Genomic DNA, 24,418 nt, shown 5'->3' with positions numbered 1-24,418 from the left:
TCATCTCCACCATCGTTTTCGTAATCTTCACCACTATCTCTTCATCCCTTCCTTTGTTTTTTATTTTAATATTTTTTGGGAATGCAGTTGGGGGAAAGATCCCAAACCATATTGATGAGAAAATTATTTCTTGTTGTACATCAAAATTACTATGGAATATCTAAACTATAAATAAAATTTTGTTGAAATTTTGTTTTTTGATTCTAGCCTGATCGTATACTATGGAATTCTTTCACTAACTATAACAAAAAAAGTGCCCCCACTCATAAAATTTTCTGGCCTCGCCACTGCTGAGGATAACCATCTTTAGTGGTCACAGATAGAATTTAATCAACCCAAAGAAGAAGAAAATAAAATCTCTTTATTAGTATTATTAAATACTAAATGACAATCCATGAAAGAACTAAAATCTTCAAGTTTAGAGAGAGAGAGAGAGATTACAGGTCGAACACTATCTCCACGGCCACTGGGTTTGAGGTATTTTCTTCTCACTCTAGAGCTCTACTCGATGAAAGATTACTAGTCCAACGTTGGAACTATGTTAACTTTCACGAAGTTGAGAGAAGAGGAAAGTACCAATCAGGATTAGGAAAGGGTACTTGAAAGATTAAGCTGGACCGTCAGATTATAATACGCACATAAAATTATTGGAACACGTTACTAAATAAAATAGTTTAGTTGACCTTTAGGTAGGGGTGGGAATCGGTCCGAACCGGTCGGTACCGAAATCTAACTTCATCGAACCGGTCGACTCGGACATAAATTGTTGGTGACCACCTATTTACTCGGGCGGACTCGGACGGTCACTCTCAAGAATCTTATCCATTGATCGTCCAAGACCGTTTATTTTACTGGGTCAGTCGGACACCGGAAGGTCTCGGTCCGGACTTTCCAAAAAAATTTACTTAAATTCAGAACTTTATTTTTATTACCACAAACAAAATTACTTACAAATGAAGATGTTTAACCAAGAAATCAAAAGTAAATATAAAAAAGAAAAAAACACAGTTGATCATCATTTGATGAGATATAATTAAGGCATTAAGCCATGTACTAATGTTTGGTCTTCCAGAAGACTATATGACTATAGCCAACGACCATCATATATTCATATGTCTATAAAATTCAACGGTCAACTTCTAAAAATGAGGATAGTTTAGTCGGTCAACCTATTCGGTCATTCGTACCGGTCGGTTATTTAGACGGTCTATATTGGTCGGTCGGTTAGCGGTCGGTCCTTCGACATAGAATTTTGACCGTGATCGTCCGCCAATTCTTTCGGGCCGGTCGGACACTGACCTCTATGACCATCGGGTGTTCATGGACACTTTTTATCTCGGTCGAACGGGTCGGATAACGGTCTTCCGGATCTTTTTTCCCACCTCTACCTTTAGATGAGTAACTCAATTTTTCTTAGGTTGTCGTTTCAATTTATTTTAGGTTATCGTTTGGTTGGACTTTAAACTTATCTCCGTAACAATTTGAATTTGGCAATACTTGTGGCGAATAATCAATGAATTAAGAATAATGTAATGAATATCACAAGGCTGCGGCTTTGGGGAATAAAAAAAATTCTCCGGGGAATAAATTCTCGAGGGAATCGAGATTTTTTTGAAAGTTCTCCGAGGGAAAAATTTTTATGGGAAAATACAGAATACATTTTTTTGAAAGTTCTCCTCATCTCATCACCTCTCTCTACACCTCATCTTCTTCTCCGGCGAAGGTCGCCGGCCGAAAATTTTTCCAGCCGACGACCTTCAAACATAAAAAAAAAATTTATTTTCTCTCTCCTCTCTCTAATTTTTTTTTAAAATTTTCTCTCTCTCTCTCTAGAACAGATCTAAAGAGGGTCTGTTCTCATGAACATACCATTCAAGGTCTGTTCGTGAGAACAGATCCTCTCTCTCCAGATCTGTTCTAGAAAGAGAGAGAAATTTTTTTAAAAAAATTCGAGAGAGAGAGAGAAAATAATTTTTTTTTTATGTTTGAAGGTCGCCGACCGGAAAATTTTCCGGCCAGCGACCTTCGCCGGTGAAGATGATGAGATGGCGTTAAGATGAGGTGGTAGAGAGAGGTGATGAGATGGAGGAGCCTTCTAAAATCTGTTTTATTTTGAACTCCCAAAATTAGGAGCCCCTTAGCAATAAAAAGAAACATAAAAATCAATCTTATTTGACTAATTTTAAAAAAAGTCTGTATTCCCTGGAGAATTTTCTTTATTCCCAAAGCCGCGGCCTATCATAATCACTCCTTTGAAAGAAAAAAAAAACAGAAAAGTGGTATTTCATGCCATTGTGGCAACTTGAAGCATGTGGTGTCCACGGAAAAACCCTAATAAGCCACATGGCTCACAACAGGCAACACCTGTCCATGAGATAAAGATTTTAAAGACAAAGCATAACGTCTATTGTAATCCTAAGTGCAGTCTTTCTCGGATAAAGCTTGGTAAGATAAAATTTCTAAAAATTATTAGTAAGTTTGTACTTTCTAATCCTAAACAGTTCCCACTTGATTCCCCCATATATATATATATATATATATATATATATATATAGACGACTCTCTCATTCCAATCTCATTACTCATTCCAATCTCATCACTCACTCACTCTCTGAACCAACAAATTTACCAGTCCAACTTTTTCCTATTCATTCATTATCCAATAATTTTGATTACCATGTCTTGTTGTTCTCATACCAACAAAAGAATTCGCCTGAGTTCTCATCCTCAACGGTTTCATTGTGATCTCTCTACCCCATCGATGTCAAGAACAAGAAACATCAATAATGAAGAAAAAAGAGAATGTTACTTACCCTGTGACATTATATTTAGTAACATCTTCCCGAGATTGCCTTCTAAATCTCTTCATAGATTCAAATCTGTTAACAAATTATGGAAAAACACCATTGAAGATTCATCATTTCAATTTAAGATGCATCTTAATATCTTTAATGACAATCAAGAACCATGTTCGTTATTTATTATGACATCCATGAATGATTCAACTAAATCGTATTCCGATAAAGATATTGTCCCCAAGTCATCGGATTTGAAGTTTGTCTTCTTGGAGGAAGAAGAGAAGAAGATCGTCTCATCATCAATTAACAATGAAAGATCAGTGGCGCAACAGAAACAACAACAATATAAGCTTCCTACGTTATGGAATATCGTTTCACATCGGTTGAGGACATAGAGAAAAAGAAAATTATGTAAGTCCCTGTTCTGTTTTTTTGTTTGATTGCTATGTATTAAAGTCTAAGGATAAGAGGTTTTAAATTAAAATTACCATTTGATGATTCTTTTTGTAGTAATGTTTTCTTGTGGTGATTGACGTCCACTAAAGATTATGTCCTTAGAGTTAAGGATGCAATAACACTTATTTTATCATTTTTTTGTGTAATTTAGTTTTGACTTTTCTGTTCACACGTGCACATTTTTAATTAATAATAAAATATATTTTTGAAGAAAATGATGGCTTCAAATATTTGGTTGATAAGAACCTGGAATTGTGATGAATATAAGATGCTTAAATGTTTATCTCCCATGTATTTTGACTCTTTATATTATTGTCTGTAAAGAGTTTTCCAAATAGGGCTAAATCAGAGAGGCAGTCTGGAATCTAGATTCTTCTTTTTTGTTGAAATCCGGAATCTTTTGTTGAAATCCGGAATCTTTGATGGCGTCAGGGTCCCTCCTTATAATAAAAACACTCATAATTGAAATAAGATTTCACTTATTCCTTATTCGGAGAAAAAATCCTAAAAAGAAATTCCTATTTCTATTTGTAAACCTTCCTATTTAATATTATAAAAGGGAATGAAAGGGAAAAGATTATTCACAACAACTTCCAGAACAAAGAGAAGTCAGAGAAAGAGAGATTTCTGAAATGGTTCTTTCAAGAGAGATTGAAAGAGAAGAATATTGGTTGAAGAAAAGAAGATTATTAATCCTGTAAAGCAATTTAGTTTGTGGTTATCTTCTTCAACCTTTAGTAATCTAGGATTTGTTCAAATTCTTAGGAGTAAGAGATTTCTATTTTTTTTTTGTTTCTTTGTTCAGTTTATACACCATAGTTTTGGTGAAGAGTTGTTATCCAAGAGTGTTTCTACACATCTTGAAGAATTGGTCAATCCCCTATTGCTTTAAGAAAGAATTGTGTAACCCATTATTATCGTTCTAGTGGAAGATTTCTGGACTAGGTCCCGTGGTTTTTTACCTTCTATAGTGAAGGGGTTTTTTGTCACGTTAAATAATCTTGGTGTCTCTGCTTTTACTTTCACATCGTTTATCTTTATATCCCTGAACAAGTTAATTAGGTTATTTTTTTCCTAACAAGTGGTATCAGAGCCAGGTTGGATTTATTGTTCAGAAATATGGAAGTGAATACTAATCGTATGATTAGTTTAGATGGAGAAAATTATTTGATGTGGAAAGCAAAAATAGAAGATTTGTTATACTGCAAAGACCTAGCTGCACCCATTGAAAATCACGATACAAAACCGATGAAGATGGATGAAGAAGGCGGGAAGGTATTAGACCGAAAGGTTGTTGAATTTATTCGACAATGGGTAGAACCCAGTGTTTTTCATCATGTATCGACGGAGACTTCCGCCTGTTGTCTATGTAGGAATTAATTAGAAGAATTATATGATTGGAAGACCGCTGCCAAAAAGACTTACTTGTCAGAAAGCAAGGAAAATTACAATATAAAGAAGGAACCTCAATTGCTCAACACTTGAATGAGATGGAAAGTCTAGTAAATCAACTTTCTACAATGAAGTTAGTTTTGGATGATGAGTTGCAGGCCTTACTTCTTCTCAATTCTTTACCAGATGATTTTATGTCTCGACTTGTTTGGATGCTGTATTAGGTTGATATTGTCACTCACGATGATGATGTCTTTATGATTATGGTCTCTCACCCATGTTATGCCTTCCATAATTGCTATTGCCACTTTCTTCACTGTTTCTTGCTCTGGCCGTGTGAACTTTCACTTCTAATTTAGATTGAGAATCATGAATGATCAAACTGGTGCCAATAATGTTGTTAATATCTGAAAATGAAGCATCCACATTAATTTTCATTAGCAGGAGCATCAACGGTTACCATTTTGAGACTATCTTGTTGGGCATGTTTTTCCCCAATGTACTACTTTTGGGAAAATCCGTAATGTTTTTGATGCCGTCGTAGTGGTGTTTATTGTGTTTTGAAAGGAAGGGGCACATCTTGCCTTCCATATGTGCCACAATATGGTGACGAAATGAACGTCATTTGAGGTATAGCTAGTTCGATTTGAATCTTGCCATGACAGAATCTACTCGGACACAGATTGTATATTTGTGGATACAATGTTAAAGTGAAACCATATATTTTTTGCAAAGGTACAGTGGAGAAGCGCATGTCTATTGTTTCCGTGTCGGAACAATTCGGGCATGTGTAACAAGTACTTATATATTTACCTATACGATTACGTACCGGTAGAGCTCCAGAGCAGCATTTCCACAGGAAGAGGTGGATGCGAGGGATAGTAGGGACCGTCCACATGAAATTCCAATTGATGGAGGTGATCGGAAGAGGGGTTTGAGGAGTATTGAGATGTTGATACATAGATTTAATCGAGAAGTTCCCAGTCTTAGAAAGAGTCCATTTCATTAGATCATTGCATTCTTGTAGGAGGGGGATAGTCTTGATCAGATTGCAAATGGTATAGTTGAAATTAGCATTAAGGGTCTTCTTACACCAATGATTATTTTTTATGAGCTGGGAGACCTTTGTAAGACTCGAGTTCATATTATTAATGAGAGGACCTTGATGTTCCGGTATCCCGTTGACTTTCCAAATGGTAATTCTCTCCCCTGAGTGAACTTCCCAAGTTATCAGGTTGTCGATTAGCTCGTAATGCTTTCTGATGACTTTCTAGTTCCACGAATGATGATTTTTTGCAGTACCAGGGGTGTTCGACTGGGGTAATACTTGCTTGAAGGAATTTCACCCAGATTGCATCTGGTTGCGATTTGAGTCTCCAAGCTAATTTACTTAGAAGAGCAGTATTGTCTAGATGAGGAATATAGATTCCTAGTCCACCATACCTCTTGGGGAGACAGATGTCTGACCATGGTTTAGTGCAGATACCTTTGGATTTTCCCCACCAGAAGGACTTTTGACAAGTCGCTATGTGTTTGCTTATGCATTTAGGGATGGCAAAATATTGCATCTGGTATCGGAGAACGACCGCTGCTACAATAGAGATGACTACTGTGCGACCAACTTAGGATAGGAAAGAATTATGCCACTTGGAGAGTTTGGATTGGATTTGCTCAAACAGGTCATTGAACACTTTGGTTTTGTGAGCACCAATAAAAAGTTGCGCACCAAGGTATTTTTTAGATATGGAAGCATACTTAAGTTTTAGGGTTTTCATGATTATACCTTTGAACTTGGGGTGTGAGTTCTTCGAAAAAAAGATATTGGATTTAACATATTTTATCATCTGACCAGATGCATAGCAGAAGAGGTCGAGAATGTTCTTAAGGTTGTATATGTTATCTATAAAGTTTCTACCGAAGATGATACAGTCATCAGCAAACAATAGGTGCAATATCGTTAGCTCCGGATTGTTTGTAGGAAACCCATAAACTTCTCATTAATTGACTCGGAAAGGAGGAGACGACTAAGATCTTCCATCGCTAGAGTGAAGAGGAATGGGGATAAAGGGTATCCCTGTCGGATACCTCTGGTCGGGAAGAAAGTGGGACCTGGGTGCCCGTTAATGAGAACAACCATAGAAGGAGTAGAGATACATGCCTCTATCATTTTGAGTCAGTGCTCCAGAGAAGCCCAATTGTCTCATTATGTCAAGAAGGAATTTTCATTCGATCCTGTCGTAGGCTTCAGACATGTCAAGCTTTAGACTGAAGAAACCCGTACTACCTTTCATTTTATGGAAGGAGTGAATGATTTTCTGTCCAATTATGATGTTATCAGAGATTTGCCTTCTTGGGATGTAAGCAGCTTGATAGGGGGAGATGATACGATTGAGATGGATTTTTAGCCTCTCTACTCGTATTTTGGTGATAATATTATGTAGTGTTTAAAAGGCTGATTGGTCGGTAGTCTGCAGGAGTCTGAGGGACTGCAGTTTTTGGGATAAGGTAGATGTGAGTATGATTGGTGGACAGAAGAAGGGTTGTCGTTTCAAAGAAATTTTGGACTAATTGGTAAATGTCCTGGTTAACTGTATCCCAGTTATATTGGAAGAAGTACGGGGGTAACCATCAAGTCCAGGTGCCGCGTCTCTTTTCAGCCATTAAATGGCTTGGTTAGTGGGCTTCTAGTATAAAGATAAGCCCCCTGCTTTGTTAGCGGGCTCAACAAAGTGACTGAAATATTCTTTGACTGTGGGGATGTGTTTGTTAATATTGTCCAATTTGTTCTTAGTTTCAGATAGGGAAATGATGTCAGGATGATTGTAGGTGATAAGGTGTAGAAGGTGTTTGCATGTAAGGAAAGATGAAGTGCCCTAACATTCCAGCTTAATATATACAGATTGTGGACACTTGGGTCCTTAGCCTAAGGTCATGTTGCTAAGATGGATTTTGTGAAGAGAATGGAAATGGGTTGTTTCCTCACATGATATTAATCTTATCTTAATGAATTTTATGCCAGCAACCCCTTTTCCTTAGTGTTATTTTCTTTTTTGGCTCCTATTTTGTGACTAATTTTTTTGACCCTTATTTTTCGTAAATTCAGATTTGGTTCCTTTTTGTTAATACTGTCAGTTAATTTTAGTGGTTAATTTTTTGTTTCCATAATTGCGCTTGTTATAAATTCAAATTTCACCCCCTTATAAATATGGGTTGATTCCCAAAAATTTCAACTTATTTAAAAAAAACTAGGGGGCCAAAGTGAAATTTGTTTAAAAAAGTAAAAAACATTAAGGACACTTCTCTCACTTCCGTCTCATTGCCTCTCTGTTCCATGTCATCACTATATTGCCACCTCATCATCTTCTCCAGCGATTATCGCCAGCCGGTCAAAAATTTTCGGCGACCATTAATTTTTTTTCTTCTTCTCTGTCTCCTTTATCTTTCCTTTTTATCTTTTTTTTCTCCCTTTTCTCTCTTTTTTCTTCTTTTCCCTCTTTATCCATTTCTCTACTCTCTAATAGCTCCGGCGAAAGGGCTTTCGCCGGAGTTATTTAGAGAGAGAGAGAGAGAAAGAGAGTAAAGAAATGGAGAGAAAAGAGATGGAGAAAAGAAAGAAAAAAAGATAAGAGAGAGAAAAACAAGATAAAGAAGAAGAAGGTGAAGAAGAGATTAAATTTTTTTTTGTTTGAAGGTCGCCAGAAAATTTGGCCGGCCGGCGACCTTTGCCGGAGAAGATGATGATGTGGCGAGAGTGATGAGGTGGTGAGATGGAGGTAATGAAGTGGAAGAGAGAAATGAGGTGGTGCTTTTAAAAATTTTAAGATATATTTTCATTTTGGCCCCTAAATTAATTCTAACTTAGTTGAAATTATTTGGGAATGAGTCCATATCGAAAAGGGGGCGAATTTTGAATTTCTATAATTATTTATAAGAAGGGTAACTTTGGTAACAAATATGTCAAACATTAAAGTTAATTGACGGAGTTAAGAACAATGGGCCATATTTGAATTTACGAAAAATAAGAGATCATAAAGGAAGCTGGTCACAAAGTAAGGAGCCAAAAAGGAAATAACTCTTTTCCTTATCTACTCAAAATAAATCTTTATTTTTCTTTTCTTCTTCTTTGTCTTTTTTTTTTTTGCAAGTTCTTTTGTTTTTGTCTTGGCTTGAGTTTTTCTTTAGAAATCATGAGATACCTTCCTTTAATGTCCTCATATTCTTCATTTTCTCGAGATGACCAAAATGTCCGAAGTTTTTTTTCTAAGGTTTCGTTTTTTTATACCGTTGACTTCCATTTCTTGCCCTTTATGCTCACGTGAAAGATTGTTTCACTCCATTTTATTCTGAAACTCACACTTATTGTGAAAACATGGACAAGTTATTAAAATTCCACATAAAATCAGCCCAACTGTCCAAGTTAAGTGATAGAAATGTGAAATTTTCACGCTACATTAACATATCTAAAGTTAAACTTTGATAGTCCTTGAACAAACAAAAAAATAGAAACTTAACGTACTTTTAGAAGAATCTATTTAGCATATGCAACAAGTCATTAAACCTCTGTGATACTCTTAGTGTATCAATGTGAAAATTTTCACATATGAAAGCCACAAACATCAGGTCTCATATGACACAAGGACCAAACATCAAAATTATAGATCAGCTTGCACATGCAAACACATAAGGAATCAAAATAAATAAGGCCTCTCAGTTAATAGTGTTATTCTACAATGCAAGTTATACTGTAATGAGCAACATTTATGTTTCAAAGCCACATAGCCTTGCTTCCTAGTTTAATACATTTCGTCTATACTTTGCCTTAGAGACACACACTCCAAAGATGAAATCACTCAACAACGGTTCATATGCGCGAGTGCGATTGGGGTGAGGACTACGTTTGGAACGGATGATCAACACTTAAAAGGAGAGAGGGAGATTTGATAGCCACCAACATTTTTTTTCCTTTTCTTCCTCTTCTTTCCTTAAAATAAAATTACAACCTCCATTTATCTTTCTTCTCTCTTCCCTTTCCATTTCTCTCTCTACTCCTTCCCCCATCCCTCTCTTTATTTAATTCTGACAAAGGCCAGAAAGCCGACCCGGTGCCGGAAGTATTCGTTGATGATAATTTTGAACTAGCAATCGATCTTTATACTCAGGCTATTGCCGTCGATCCTTTTAACGCAGATTTCTTTGCTGATTGTGCTCAAGCCAAAATTAAGCTTAACAAATTCACCGGTCTATCGCTCTCTCTAACTTTTTCTCTCTTCATTAATTCTAACTTGAATTTCTGAAACCAATAAGGATTTAGTTAAAAGATTATTCTTTTGATTAAAAAGAGTAGTATCTATGTAGGTAGGGTTTTTGTGTCGTATGCTATTTTGAGGGTATTAGTTGAAATTGATCAGTGAAGTTGTAGTTGTTATTCCAGTCGAACAATAGTCAAAGAAGCTTGTGATTAGAAATCACAGATACATGATTGATTTGGTGATATTTGTAGTCAGAAAGATGACTTTTTTATTGCTTCATTGGAGTTTTTTTTTTTTGTTAAAGTGCTTCATTGGAGTTTGAGTAGCTAAAAGAAATTAATATAGGAAGTGTGATGAAATGAACAATCTTGCAAAAAATATTAAGAAAACTAGAGGGGAGAGAAGTGTTGTAAATTTTATTGAGTGACTACAACAGAAGTAAAAGCTCTTTTAAGAAACTTAAACATATCGAGAATCATAGTCGAGAAAAATTACAGTAGTATATCATATTGAAGAAAGAAGGAGAATCCTAAACAAATTTTTCATTGGAAAACGACTAGATAGTAAGAGAAAGAAAAAGAGGAAAAGAGAGAGAATGAGAGGAAAGAAGAGAGGAAAACACGTACTGATGGTTGAAGGTGCTGGAATGTGGAGAAGAACAATTACAAAAAGTATCGAAGGTCACTAACAATGGTCGTTTGCCGACAACCATTGTCGTAGTGGATAAAGTAAAGCAAAAATACTTGACTCAAAATGGTTTACCACTAACAATTAAAAAAGAATTGAGTCAACTAGAGTTGGCCAATTTTTAAGAAAGTCTTTACATCTCGAATACTTTTCTTACTTCCCTAAATCACCCACCAAAGAAAATGATGGTTGTAGTGGTGCCCGTAACTGGTTGTCGGAGATGAAAGAGGAAAAAAACTGAAAAAAAACATTAAGGGCTGGTGGCGTTTAAAGGAAACAAAAGATTACAATTTTTTTCACCCAAAAATTTGTACCCATTTATTTTTTTTTGTTTCCCAAAACATCAACAGACAAATGTGACTAAATGGTTGTGTGAGCTAAATAATATCATCAAATGGAATTAATTCCCAAAACTTTAAAAACATTAAAACCACCTCATATCTTCTTACTTCCTCATTTTCATCATTTTCACCTCCAACTCATCTATTCGCCTCTCCACATCACCATCTTCACCGGCCATAGTTTTCGGGCGACCATCAAAATTAATTTTTTTTGTTTTTTTAATTCTTCTTCCTATTTCTTATTCTTCAAATTTTTTCCTTCTCTTATCCTCTCTATCTTGTCTTTCTCCGGCGAAGGGAAGGGCCCCTTCGCTTCCCTTCGCCGGAAAAGTCGGATTGAAACTAGGCGAGATCTGGTTTCACTTACAAACCAGAAGAGAGTGTAAAAAGAGAAGAAAAAGAAGGAAGAAGAAGAAAAAAAGAAGGAATTTTTTTTTTTTAGTTTGAAGGTTGTCGGAAAACTTTGGTTGGCCTGCGACCTTCGCCAAGAAGAAAGTGAGGTGGAGAGAAGGAGAAATGATATGGAGGTGAAATGTGGTGAAGTGGAGGAGATGAGGTGGTTTTAATATTTTTAAGTTTTCGTTGAAGTAATTTCATTTGGCCCCTAAGGATAGTTTCGGAAAAAGTTAAAACTTTTTATTACGTGGGGCCAAATCGAGCTGCAGGACGCTTAAAGGAGCTGTAACGACGGGTTGGTCACAAATTGGAGACCAAAACAGAATTAACCATTTTCAAAAATACGTTCAGTATCGCAAAATCATGTTTATAGTGATGGTTGCACATTTAAGATTTGATTCTTCTAGGAAGAAGAACTTAATGGAACCATTTACATTCCAAGAGCCAGTAAAATAAAATAGTAAGAATCATATTGTCGGGATCTTGATGACAAAACCAATCTGGGCCTCTGAGAGCTAAGGTCAGCTCAACCCCAAAAAAGAGCTCACTCGATTTTACTCGTAAAGTCGACTGAGTGCCCTCCGCCACATGACCATTGGACTCCCGACAATCATGTAGGGGACGACTCCTGGTCGTTGGATGAGTCATAACAACCAAATTTTCTAGATTAGGATCTTTATGGCTCATCCAACCGTCCAAATTGGGTTGGTTCCCTGTATAATTTTTCTCACACTCATTTTCTCTCTGAATTTTTCTCATTTTCTTTCTATCTATTATATAATTTTCTCATTAACTCTCATTTTATCTATTTCTTCATATAATGGAACCTCAAGATGTGCAACAAATATTTGATGAAAGGTTTATGGAATTTATGTCTCCTAATTTTTCGTCTATTGAATTAGGGAATGATGATACCGAGAAAACATCACCACACGTTCCCTCAACATTTAACGAAACTTTTGATGATGCTTATGACCGGACTACAACTAAAAACACTCCGCCGATGCCGTATGCAAAAGAAGAAGATATTTTACTTGTTCATTATTATTTGAAACTTAAATATGATGCGATGACCGAAAGAAATAAAGCATTTAATGTTTTTTTTTGAAAAAAATATTCGATGAATATAATGGAAAGGCGGTCTTCGAACGTACGTTAAGGAATTGTAAATCTCGTTTCAACGAGATAAACTCTAAATGTCAAAGCTTTATTTCTATTTTGATGCTAGTATATAAAGTACATAAAAGTGGGGAAAACGATTACAATCAGGTAATTATTCAAATTTTTAATCCCTTCATTTCTATTTTTTTTCTTCATAATATAAACTTATAAAATTTGTTTCTTTCGGTAAGAAAGAGTACTTAAGGCTTTTAAAAAATGCAAAAAAGCCTTTAAGATTCAAACATGTTTAAAAAATTCTACAAACACACACAAGTGGATGTCTGAAATGCCAGGTGAGGCAACATCCGACAAAAGAGATCTTAGTTCCAATGTGAACTCAGGAATACCCTCTTTAGATCCATTGGAGGGAATACCACTTGGCCGTAAACAAGTCAAAGCAAATGCAAGAGCTGGAGAAAATTCTACAAACTCTGTTGTTAAAGAAGTCAGTGGTTCTTCAAAAACTTTAGGTGATTGATATTGGGAACCGACAGATGAAGAAGCATGCCAAATAGCAATTGCAATAGATGAAGTTGTGAAATTACAACGGGAAAATGCACGGGTACAACAATAATTTCTACGGATTCAACAAGAAAACTTACGAGTACTATAAGAATACAAGAACCACTTAATGATGTTTGATTCCAGGACTCTCGATGAAGATGGTGCACGGGTGCTTAAGGCGGCTAGAGATGCTTATGTGGCTGGTCTTCCACGAGAGCCAAGAAACCCCTACTAGTGATCTTTAGTCAGTTGGAGTCATTGTTGTTTAATCGTACTTAAGTAAATTCAAATTTTTAATCAATAAGTAGTTGAAATCATATTTAATTAATTAGTAGATGTAATATCAAAAATTTGGTTGGGTAGAAAAACTGGGAAACCCAAAATGTGAAAATTTGAAAAAAGAAAATTTCGAAAATAGTTTACATACATGTTTCGCACACTTATGTGTATCTCACACGTTTTTCACACACCTACAAAATACCACACTTATGTTTGACACATTCACAATTTTTAGACCTAAGCCCCTTCAAGGTTGGAGTTGATTTTTGAGGTTGAACCCTTTTATTTAATTATATTAAAGAAAGAGAGAAAAATTATAAGGCCCAAAATTCGGGTCAAAGTATCAAATGAAGCCCAACCCGGAACAATAATGTAAAAAAAACCCAAAAGTTGAAATTACAAAACATTTTTGAAAATTTCTGAACAAAACACAGTTTGCTTTCAACAATTTTGTAAATGTAGGAACAAATTTGTTTTTGTTCACACATAATTATATATGTTGTCACAGTTTCAAAAGTGTTGCCAACAGTTTCAAAAGTGTTTCTAACAGTTTAAAAATTGTGTTTTTTTTACATTATTATTCCCGAGTGAATTTTTTTTTTCGTATTTGGCCCCAAATCTTGGGCTTTTCTTACATAGTATTTGGGCCCAAGCCCTCCAAGATTAGAGTTGCTCTCACTCTCCACATCATGTTGTTAGGTGTTTGAAGTAAAATTTTCACTCTTCACATCTAGTTGTTTAGGTTTATATATTTTCTTATTAGGGTCATCAACACTACCCTTCCATCACAAGAGAAAAAAGAAAGACCACATGTATCTGTCATGTACATCACATGTACACTCGTACTCCTCAAGACACCATCCAAGTGCAAATGAAAACCATTCCATTAAATAATTAGTATAAAATTTTAATGTAGGACATACATTTCTAAATTCTAACAAGGGCAACAGTGGTATCAAGTCCTTACTATTTCTCCATTGCTATGCTTCAAACTCTTGTATGAGAGACTGATAATGGAGGATGCTGTATTTTTTGTACTCTTTACTATAGAGGGCATGCTCAAATTGAATGTGGACTAACTCAAGACATCACAAAAGAAAGCATTCAAATGGTAAATGAAGCAAAATAATATGCACACCTAAGATTTTATTACTAACCAAGTACACTAAAAACTCGAAACCAGGACTTTAAGACAACAATACGACACGAAAAGGCAAATAAGAGATAGTTTTAGACTTATGATAGGTCCCATAAACAGATACCCAAATACTTGAAAAACAAGCCAGATATCCGTTTACAGAACATAAACTGCAGAAAAAGGAAAACTTTATGACATAAACAAACTAAAACCATACCCAAATATCCAAGAAGTAGACTTATTCAAGTTCTTTGACACATATTCTTCGGTCTCTTCTGTCGGAAGCTTATATGGTAGGAATGTAGGATGAATTGAAGAGAGTTGATCCGAGGATATCATCATAAAAGGTAAGTTCTTCATGGGTCTGGCTTGTTTCTGCTTCTGGGCTGTTATCAGTGCTACTGTTGAATAGTGATCCACTAGTAGTTTTTGGAAGAACCCCAGTTGAGGATGATCCATCACTTGAACTTCCACCCCAAGCATTCATCAAATTTGGGCCAGGATTTTTACTGTTTCTAGTGGCGTTCAGAATTATGTCGAGAGGCCCGTGAGTGCAAGTCGGGCAAGAGAATGCATTCCAGTTCTCCTCCAAATTTGTTAGTTCATTTGGAAAGTAACCTGCCTCTGGCCCAGTATGATTTGGATCAAAGTCATCTCCTAATAGCATGGGTGAGAGATCATGGCCCTCATGGATAGGTGAAAAGGATACTAAGGGGAAGTCTGAACCAACAGGGATGGACATTGGGAGTTGGTTGGGATTTGTTTGGATTTCACTTGAATCAGGCAAGTTGATGGATCCAAAGTCAGAAGGGTTCTGCAAGAATTCATCGGCGAACAGTGAAAACGGGTCTTGAAGTTCTGGCCATGTAAGGTCGGAGGCGGAACCAAAGTTCTGGCTGCTTATGTAGGAGTTTCTCTGTGAAGGATTCGGAAGGGAATCCAGTGGGACGGTTCCAAATTCTCCTGCGAAGGGTTCTTCGAATGGGTTGTGTTGTCCAGGAAAGGTGAATGAATGGTCTACAGGCCCAAGGTGTACTGTAGGTAGTACGATGGATTGGACCTGCGGCTCTTGAATTTGAATACCCATGTTAGCTTTGTTCAGAAAATCCCTGTAGAACAAAATAAACCATCAAATTCCAGTGGATCGAAGAAAACCCGATATAAACTATTACAAGAGAAGTCAATCTTTCTTACCTATTATAGGTTTGGGTGTTTGCAGAAAGATCAACAAGACCTTGTTGAAAGCTCTTGACTTGATTTTCCAAAACATTTCGGATGTTGAATACATCACCAGCAGCGACAACAGATGATGAAGGTATGTTGTTGTTGGACCTTGGAACCAATGTTGAGGTGTCGGGTTCAGAAGCGGCTTGGCCTGTTTGGCCTTCCACAGGCTTTCTTGAACGATGGCGGCCTCTGTTTAAGTGTCGCGCACAGTATTTCTGTGTACTAACTGCATTTCTTGAGCACCGCCATTTTTTCCCATCGGTTCGACGACACCTCATAGGGTCAGGATCAGTGTCGCTCGAGAAGCCCATAGTGTTAACCCTCCACCCTACTAAGAATCATAAAGTTCATTAGAAACACAAAATAGAAACGAAACATGAAAGGTGATAGATCAAAATCTCACATAATTTCGACTCTAAATTTACATAATCAATAACAATTTTATTCAAATCTAGGGAAAAATGATGGTTTAACACAAGAAAATTACTGTTTAGCTTAGGAGAAGATGAAATTACCATAAGCTTTTTGGACATGCAATCAAACCAATCAAACATATATAGACTAAGATCAAATTTTTTGATTTTAAAACATCTTAAACTATCTGAAATAAGAGGAAAAACTTACAAATATTGGAACTTTTGATAGTTGGAGTGAGTTCTTTTCTAATGGAGATGAGTAAGTTAGAAGGAACAGGAAGTTTAGCCTCCATGTACTTGTAGATCAATACTTGTTGTTCTAGCTCCAACCATTGATTTGGTGTGAATGGCCATGTAAGTCCTGCATAAACTCCAACCATGCCTGAACTCATAGATAAAATAGAAAAGATGAGATTCCCAACAAGAAAAAGAAAGTAAGAAATGGATCTTCTTCATGAAACCAAGTTACTTACTTTGTCTGCAACTTTTAAGGAAGCTAAAAGAAAGATATAAGTTTGTTTTCATAGAAGAAGAAAAAAAAGAGAAACATGCAGAAAGAAAGAAAGAAAGAAAGAGAGAAGTTTAACCAATCAAATAGGTTGCCTTTTGCCCTTCTCTCTCTCTCTCTTTCCACTTTTTACTCTGTTTTTCCTCACAAGCATATCAAATTGGATGAAAAATGCAATAACCCATCTCCCAAAAAGATCACAAAAACAAATTTTTTTTTTTCAACAAAACTCCCCAAAAAAAACTAAAGATCATTATAAGACCTCTCCCTTGCAAGTTCCAACAATATCACAACCCAAATATCCTCTAAGTACTAATTCAATCCCCAAAACAAAAGAATCAATCAAACCCAAATAAAAAAAGATCAATAAAAACCCATTAGTTTAATTTTCAATACTAACTAAAAAGATTCAAACTTTTATAATCTCCCTATCTTCAATACTAATAAAAAGGTTTACCAAACCTGCATATTAAATGAATAGAATTGTCTATTTTTGTACCTCTATTTTGATAATAAGAGTAAGGAGGAGGAATTTTTGAGCTTAAGCTTCTCTGCAATGAACAAGTAAGAAGATGACCAAATGAATTAATTAAAGGATTGGGAGGTGAGAAACCAAGCATTTGTTTCTGTGGTTGATGATTAGAAGAAGAGAGAGGATTAGATCTTTGTCTTCTTTGGTTTCTCTTTTCAATCTGCCTTTTCTTCTTAGCAAGTTTAATGCTAGTCCAATTAGCTTTGTCACTAGACTCTGATCTTCCTTTCTTGTTAGAACAAGATCCATTTCCAGTTTCAATCTCATGATCCAAGCTGAGAAACCCATTTTCAGAATCCACCATTCTATTGAAATTCAGTACTTCAAATTCCTGTCCTGTAATACCACCAACCTATAGAACATCAAAAGTGAAAGATTGAAACATGGGTTTTTCTTGAAATGAAGATTGAGTACTAAAATAATGAATTTGAGGGAACAATTTAGAGGGGTTTTTTGTGGGTTTAAGCTCTGTTTGAAACGAAAACCTTGCTGATTTTTTTTGCTTGTGGGTTTAAGGAGATATTGGTTTTTGAATAGGAAAATAAGGGGGAGAGAAAGGAAGAGAGAGAGAGAGAGGGAGAGAAAAGTGAGAGAGAGAGAGAGAGAGAGAGAGAGAGGAGTGAGAGAGAGTAGACAAAGTTGTTACTAAATACTCCACTGTTTAGGAAATACTTACAAAATTACCCATTTAGTTTTTGTATTTTTATTTTTATTTCTTATTTTTTTTAGCCTCTATTTACAACTACCTCATAAATTTGTTAATTAGTAGAGGTTTGAATATTTATGTGAAAAAATTATTTGTTTACAAATCATTTTTAATAAGGAAATTGAAAATAGTTGAGGTAACGTGTCGTTAGATCACTGAAAATCTGCAAAATAAATAACGACGCTAAATAACGATAGAAGTCATAACATTCGAGTAAATCATTTCAACTTATGGAACATTTTAAAAGGAAATTATTCCATTGATTACATCACGACAATGGGTTTTGACAGACGTCACAGTCTGACACTCAAATCTATCAAATTCTGATTATCTTCAGTTATTTATCCTTAACTGGTGTCAGTGACAGTATTTATCTGTAACATCACGTGACATGAAAAAAGAAAATCAAAATTGTTTACCTTCTATCATAAAACCTAAACTAAAACCTAATTGCTTTGGGTAACTGTGACACCCCAAGTTTTTGGGGTTATCGATATTGTCTTCATTTGAGACAGCTCAGGTCCAAGTCCAATGGTACGAGATTTTGTTCTTGACAAAGGCTCGACGAGTCCACCTAAAAGGCCTTGGCACTTACTAAATTGAGCGTTCACCTATAATCTAAGCGCTAGACACTTTCCTGAGCAATGTGAGACTATCACAATCGTTCGCCCTCAGTGAAGAACCGTAATTAGCCCAAACCTTAACAATTATTGATATTTTTCCCGTTTTAGACACCTGACGTCAACCTCACAAATACAAGGTTTTGTTCTTGACGAATGCTCCACGAACCCACTCCAAAGGTCTCGGCACTTACTAAACTTGAGCATTTACCTTTAGCTTCGGTTTTAGACACTATCACAATAGCAAACAAAATGTTTATTAATTCTTATAAAAATATAATTTTTTTTTTAAAAAGCGTATTAATTAGTGGAAATGCCAAGGGTGTTTATGTCATAATATAGGAAAGTAGAGAAAGTACATAAGGGAAATGTGATGGGTATTATGTCATTTGGGTATAATCCTTCTAATTTGTCTTTATTAGGGATTTTTTATTATTGTTTTTTCTTGCTAACTCCGCTGGCGGTTTTAATATTCCGTCTCATCTTAAAATGAGGGTGGAAAACGAGTGGGGGGTTTGCATGAAACAAAGTCTAGTCGACACATGTACCCTCTCAGAATCTTGAAACTGCCCAACCGTTGCACCCCTTCAAACCTAACTCTTTTATCTTTTATCTTCGAGGTAATAACTAGAAAGGCCAAAGTAATATTAAAAATGAGTAGAAAAGCACAAAACATTTGAAAATTATTATTCCGGTCAAAAAGTATACAAAGACTAAATTATCTTTTTTTGTCTTTTTGTGTAACTACATTTTTTATTTTTCTTTAAACTTTAAATTGATATAACTTTTGTTTGAGATGTCGGATTTCAATAAAAATTATATATTTAGAAATGGTTTTTCATTAGCTTTCAAACAAGATCCACTTTCAATACATTTTTTTGAAAAAAAAACCCAGAAAAAATGACATTTTTTCCCTTACGATTTTCTGCAAACACGTGTTTGCAACAATCTGTTCTGCAAACATGTGTTTGCATTTGCGATTGCAACAAAAAAATAGTCAGAACTTTCCATAAAAATCGATTGAATCACAAAAACTATTGTTGGTTTGAGCTAGTTTTCTCTCTTTCTTTCACACTAAGAAAATATAATCTCGAAGCCTAAGCACAAAGACAACGGCATTCGCGAATCAAGCTCATTACCATTAACACATTCATTTAAAGTTTAAACATATTAATCATAAAAGATTAAAAGGAGTCACTAATTTGAACTATTTCTCAAATTTAACATAGTAAAAATGTCATCAAATCCACAAAAAAAAAAGAATCAAATAATCAAATAATCAAAGCCATTACCAAATCGAACAATTTTTCTGCTCTTAGTTTGATTTCAAACAACAAACAAACCATTAAAGAAATGCTTAAAACTAAGAGATCATCAAAACCAAATAACAGAAATACCCAAAACCTCAAATTTATCCTGAACCAAATTTTCTCCTTCAATTTCAATTTTCACATTATAACAAGACATATTCTTAAAACCTTCATATCCAAGCATTACCAGTTCTTCGTAATCTGTTTTAGAGAGAGGATATTGAATCTACTGTTAATCGGAGAGCACCTTCTCCTAACAACAGATGAGATGAATGAGATAGGTTTAAACGAAGATTGGAAATCAAAGAGTGAAGTACGAAGAATCCGAGATGAAAACAAGAAGAAGAAGAAGATTCCAAGGTTGAATGTCGAGAAGAAGAAGCAGATAAAAATCCTAATTCTTTTGGGGGTTTTTGAGAAAGAATGAATTCTAATGGAAAGGGTATTTCGGGAATACAAATAATAAAAATGACCTGATTTATAATTCTTCATATTATTTTATACCTAATGTATCATTACTTATAATATTATGGTAACTTTTAGTTAATAGAATAAGATACTGGTTTTATGGTTATTATTAATAATTGTTTGACTTAAACAATCATTTTCCATTTATCTTTTCTGGTAGGAGTCACAAAGGAGGAGCTACTAGCTAGAGGGGTTGAATGAGGATTTCAGGTATGCATAGCTAACTCAAACAAAGGAAGAATCCGCTACATAAGCATTAATTGGAAGGTTGAACAGTTGGACAAAGAAAGGAAGTGATACTGCCAAATGAGGGAAAGAACTTCGAGATAAATAAACAAAAATTTCTGCCGTGATGATTAGGGGCGGACTCACGTTGGGGCCTATGGGGTCATGTGCCCCAAGACCCCGAGTCAAAAAACCCTATAACCCCATAGTTTTATTGCTTAATATACATCCTATTGCACCAATCAATCACTAATGAATAGTTAGTTCACTGAAGTTGTGCTAAGTTTACCACGAAAAAGTTCCTAGGTTCGAGCCCCACCATCCTCGCGCCCTTTCAAGTGGTATTGGCGCCCATCTAAAAGATTTGAGGGCCGATTATGAAGAAATGGGACACTAATAACACTTTGGGCAACCTTTTTAAAATTACTCATTTGTTTTTTACCTTACTTCTTTTTGTGTGTTTATCATATGACACTTTAAATTTTCTTTTTAAATCCAATTTTCTAATCAGATTCTCTTTCTTTAATATTCTTTTGTAAATTCAAGTTTGACTTCTACTTTTGCTAATATTCATCCAACCTCGAGTAACGTTATTTGTATCCTCATATAACTCATATGCCATCTTCATCCTTTAATTTTGTATATATTTTCTTACAATATGTTTTTTTACATTCACTCTTATCTCTCTTCCACTTCTTCCTTAATTTCTTTACAGCATATGGGTTTGTGAAAAAAAAAATTAAGATAAAAGGTCGTAAATATTTATTTTTATATAATTTAACTACACTAATTATTATTTATTTAGATTTCGTAGCCTAATTAGTTCAAAGCAATCTTATGACATATATGGATCATTAATTTGAAAGTTTCTTTTGGTAATTTACTTATAACTAATTTCGGTAGAGATTCTTAATGATGCTCGCCAGTTTTTGAGATTAATGATGGTATTTGTTTTTTTTATTATTTTAACACATAATCAAATGTGCCCCCACAAAGAGAAATCACTGGGTCCGCCACTGGTGATGATGAGCAAGATCTTCAAAGGCTAAACCACCGTTCAAAGACAAGTCACGTGATGAAACGCACGACTACAATCAGAGCGAGGTAATTAATAAAATCATAGGCTCAATAGAAAAACACCTATGGAGGAAACCGCTCGACAACTCTCGAATAAGTTTCCACGAAGTCAGAAAATCACACTATTGGTTAAAATATGTCGAGCGGTTCTCAACACAAAAATAACTTAGTTGGGCTCAACCGACAACTCTAGCTCGGGTAAGCATCAAAAACTCATATTTAATAACCATGGCCAATTGTTTATTCATTTTTGAATAAGAAATAGATAACAAGTTTTACTACTCCTTAGTCTATCTCCTCTCGACTAAAGAGAGGGAGGAATCGTGAAGACCAAAACATTGGTCGTTAATTGACAAAGTCAATAAGTCAATGAAAGACTACAACTCAAACAGGTCAACCCGTGTCCAATTCACCGGGGAGGTGAATCCGAAACAACTTTGTCACCTAAGCTCAGAACTAGGATGTCGATACAGATCTCTTAGGCGCCTCAAGTCATGCTCTGACTCTAAAAGAAATCAGGTTAACCCTGGTCATAACTATGCTTTAAGTGTTGGGACAATAAAGGAGGTCTATGCAAATCAGCTCGCCGCTTAAACCTATCTTGCATCAAGTCAAGGAAGACGAATTCGAGTCAAGGTTTGCCCAACCTAAGCCCTGACCTGATTTAAGGCCTTGGGTGGAGAAATCAACGGATCAAAGTAACATGAAATGTTGAATCACGTCAGAACGCCAACTTTTTATATGCGATCTACAAAATCGGCAAAAAGATCTATCAAATACGAAGCATGCGCAAACAAGGAAACTTATCATTTTTACGATCGTCAAAGCATGATTTCATCCAAGTCGGTGATTCGATACCGCATCATCTCGGTCAATCATCATAGTTAGTCAACCGAGGTAAAAAATTTCGTCAATCGCCATAATCCTTCATGCAAGGTTCAACTTCTAAATTCAAACTTTGAATTCAATTCTTTAACTGCAAAAACAAATTACTGGCTTGAGCATCAGAGAAATTTCTGAATTTTTTGCAGGTTCTGTCCCCAGAATCACGAAGAAAAATTCACTATTTGTTTTATTGAATCCCTATTACCCGAGTGATAGCCTAAAATTCATGTTTGGACATCATCAATTTTTCCTATGTTTAGATCCACATTTTCAGAGGGCAATTGAATTAATTTCGTCCTCATGGCTCTTTGACTGTACCAACTACAATGTGTTGTTTTCCTGGGTCTCTTTTAAGATAATAGTTCTTATATCTTTCTATTTAAACAAAACAGAGTACAACCACTTAGTTTTCTTTCGATCTGATAAATCAGAGAAATAGCTATCTTCTCTAAACTAACTAAAAATGGTGAAAACAATGATTATTAAAATGAAAATGTAACAAATATCCGAGTCGAGGGTATCTTTTTCCTTAAGACAATATACACCCTGTATATTAGTACCAACAGTAATGGTGTATGTCTCTCAGGATAAAACGGATCACCTATCAAGTTAAAGATGATACCTCTTAGTTATGATAGTCTGGCGAACTTTGTAAGCAATACGAACATCTGAACAATGGTCCTTAAACTCTAATGCTTGAAAATGAATGCTCAGGAAATGTTCAAAATTGATGTATTTGTTTGTTGAATTCTCATGGTATTTATAGGGGTATTTGCAACACTGCATATGGGTGCCTATATACGAATGGATGTTTCCAACAGTCACACTTGAATGTTGGGTTTCAGGTTTAGTTTCGACCATCAGATCTCAACGGATCTATCTAGATCCAGTGCCAGGAACGTCTGCCGTTAGATCCCCAACGGATCTATCAAATCCGTTGATTACATCTCCATCGTCGGATCAAATCTCTACTCTTAAAAACGAATGGCTCCAATCGCTCATAGCGACGATGCGCATGTGCAAAATGCGTGTGGGCGCTTCCAAAGCGCCCTATATGCCCACGCCACGTGCGTTGTGTGGTTTGCACACCCAAACCACGCAAAGCAGCCCATCGTTCCAAAAAAATCTATTATTAGTATGTGGACAAAGTCTATATAAGGATGTAAAACTTTCTTTATTTATCCAATACAATACTAATAATCAAACTACACATTGTAGTTATCCTTATATATTCCCTAAGTAAATCAATGATAACATTCATATGAAATCGGTTTTTGACAAACTTTATGTCTAAATTCAAGAGCTCGACGAGACGAATCCAATGATACATCTTAATCCTGATTGGGACAATGTTTGGTTGCCCAAAATGGCAAAAAGCAGATCCAATTTCTACACAATCTCTAGTCTAACTTATCAAAATTATTAACTTCTTCACGTTTGTAGGTTTTACTTAGAAAGTCAATTAGCTCCCTCGAGACAAATGACTAAGGATGTAAATTAGAGATAAACAATCGAGATACTAACATACCCATCACTCGCTTAAATTGAAAAACTTAGGAGCATTAATCTGAAAATAACGATCATGTAGATCGGTCTTAAACATCAATTGTATTATCCACCTACAAATACTCGACCATATTCAGGTAATACACAGCTGATAATCCAACTAGTGACTAAGCCATTGCATATTTCCCATGAATGCAACTCATTTAGAGAATACAGTTTCAATAAACTAAGATTATGAAATCGTATTTATCTTTGACTCGCAGAGTCAATTTCATTTTGCTTGACCATGAGGCATAGTTATCTCTGACAAAAAGAATAGGGTGATAAGTTTTGTGTTGGGAGAATTTGAATGGTGTAAATCATACAGACCAAAAGAGTTCGATTGTATAGGGACATGAGAAATCAGATCATGAGAAGGAGCCATTAGAATCACCTAAAAAAAGTGATGACTCTTATACAACTAGAAAACCGAGTTCTATAATGACATAGTTGGAGAATAATTGGTTTATTCATTAGAAATTTATGTACATTATTATA

At 35.4% G+C, this 24,418-nt stretch overlaps 1 protein-coding gene across 2 annotated transcripts; it reads right to left on the bottom strand.

The window, feature by feature from the left end:
* Positions 1–14,394: 14,394 nt before the first annotated feature.
* On the bottom strand, positions 14,395–17,719 carry LOC147532457 (growth-regulating factor 6-like). 2 transcript variants are annotated; one of them, XM_086647908.1, is made up of 4 exons: positions 17,052–17,719; positions 16,253–16,426; positions 15,596–15,956; positions 14,395–15,510 (listed from the first exon to the last, which is right to left on the bottom strand). In XM_086647908.1, the coding sequence occupies exons 1-4, from the start codon at positions 17,386–17,388 to the stop codon at positions 14,688–14,690; spliced, it is 1,695 nt and encodes a 564-aa protein (XP_086504034.1). In that variant the 5' UTR covers positions 17,389–17,719; the 3' UTR covers positions 14,395–14,687. The 2 variants fall into 2 exon arrangements, with proteins under 2 accessions (XP_086504034.1, XP_086504033.1); XM_086647907.1 differs by having other exon boundaries at positions 15,596–15,959; positions 17,052–17,705.
* Positions 17,720–24,418: the final 6,699 nt, after the last annotated feature.

The sequence above is a fragment of the Eschscholzia californica genome, unplaced genomic scaffold (genome assembly GCF_041429995.1).
Source record: "Eschscholzia californica isolate CP2 unplaced genomic scaffold, dmEscCali1.0.p SCAF_6, whole genome shotgun sequence".
Classification (NCBI taxonomy): Eukaryota; Viridiplantae; Streptophyta; class Magnoliopsida; order Ranunculales; family Papaveraceae; genus Eschscholzia; species Eschscholzia californica.
This window is presented reverse-complemented; position numbering and strand designations above follow the sequence as displayed.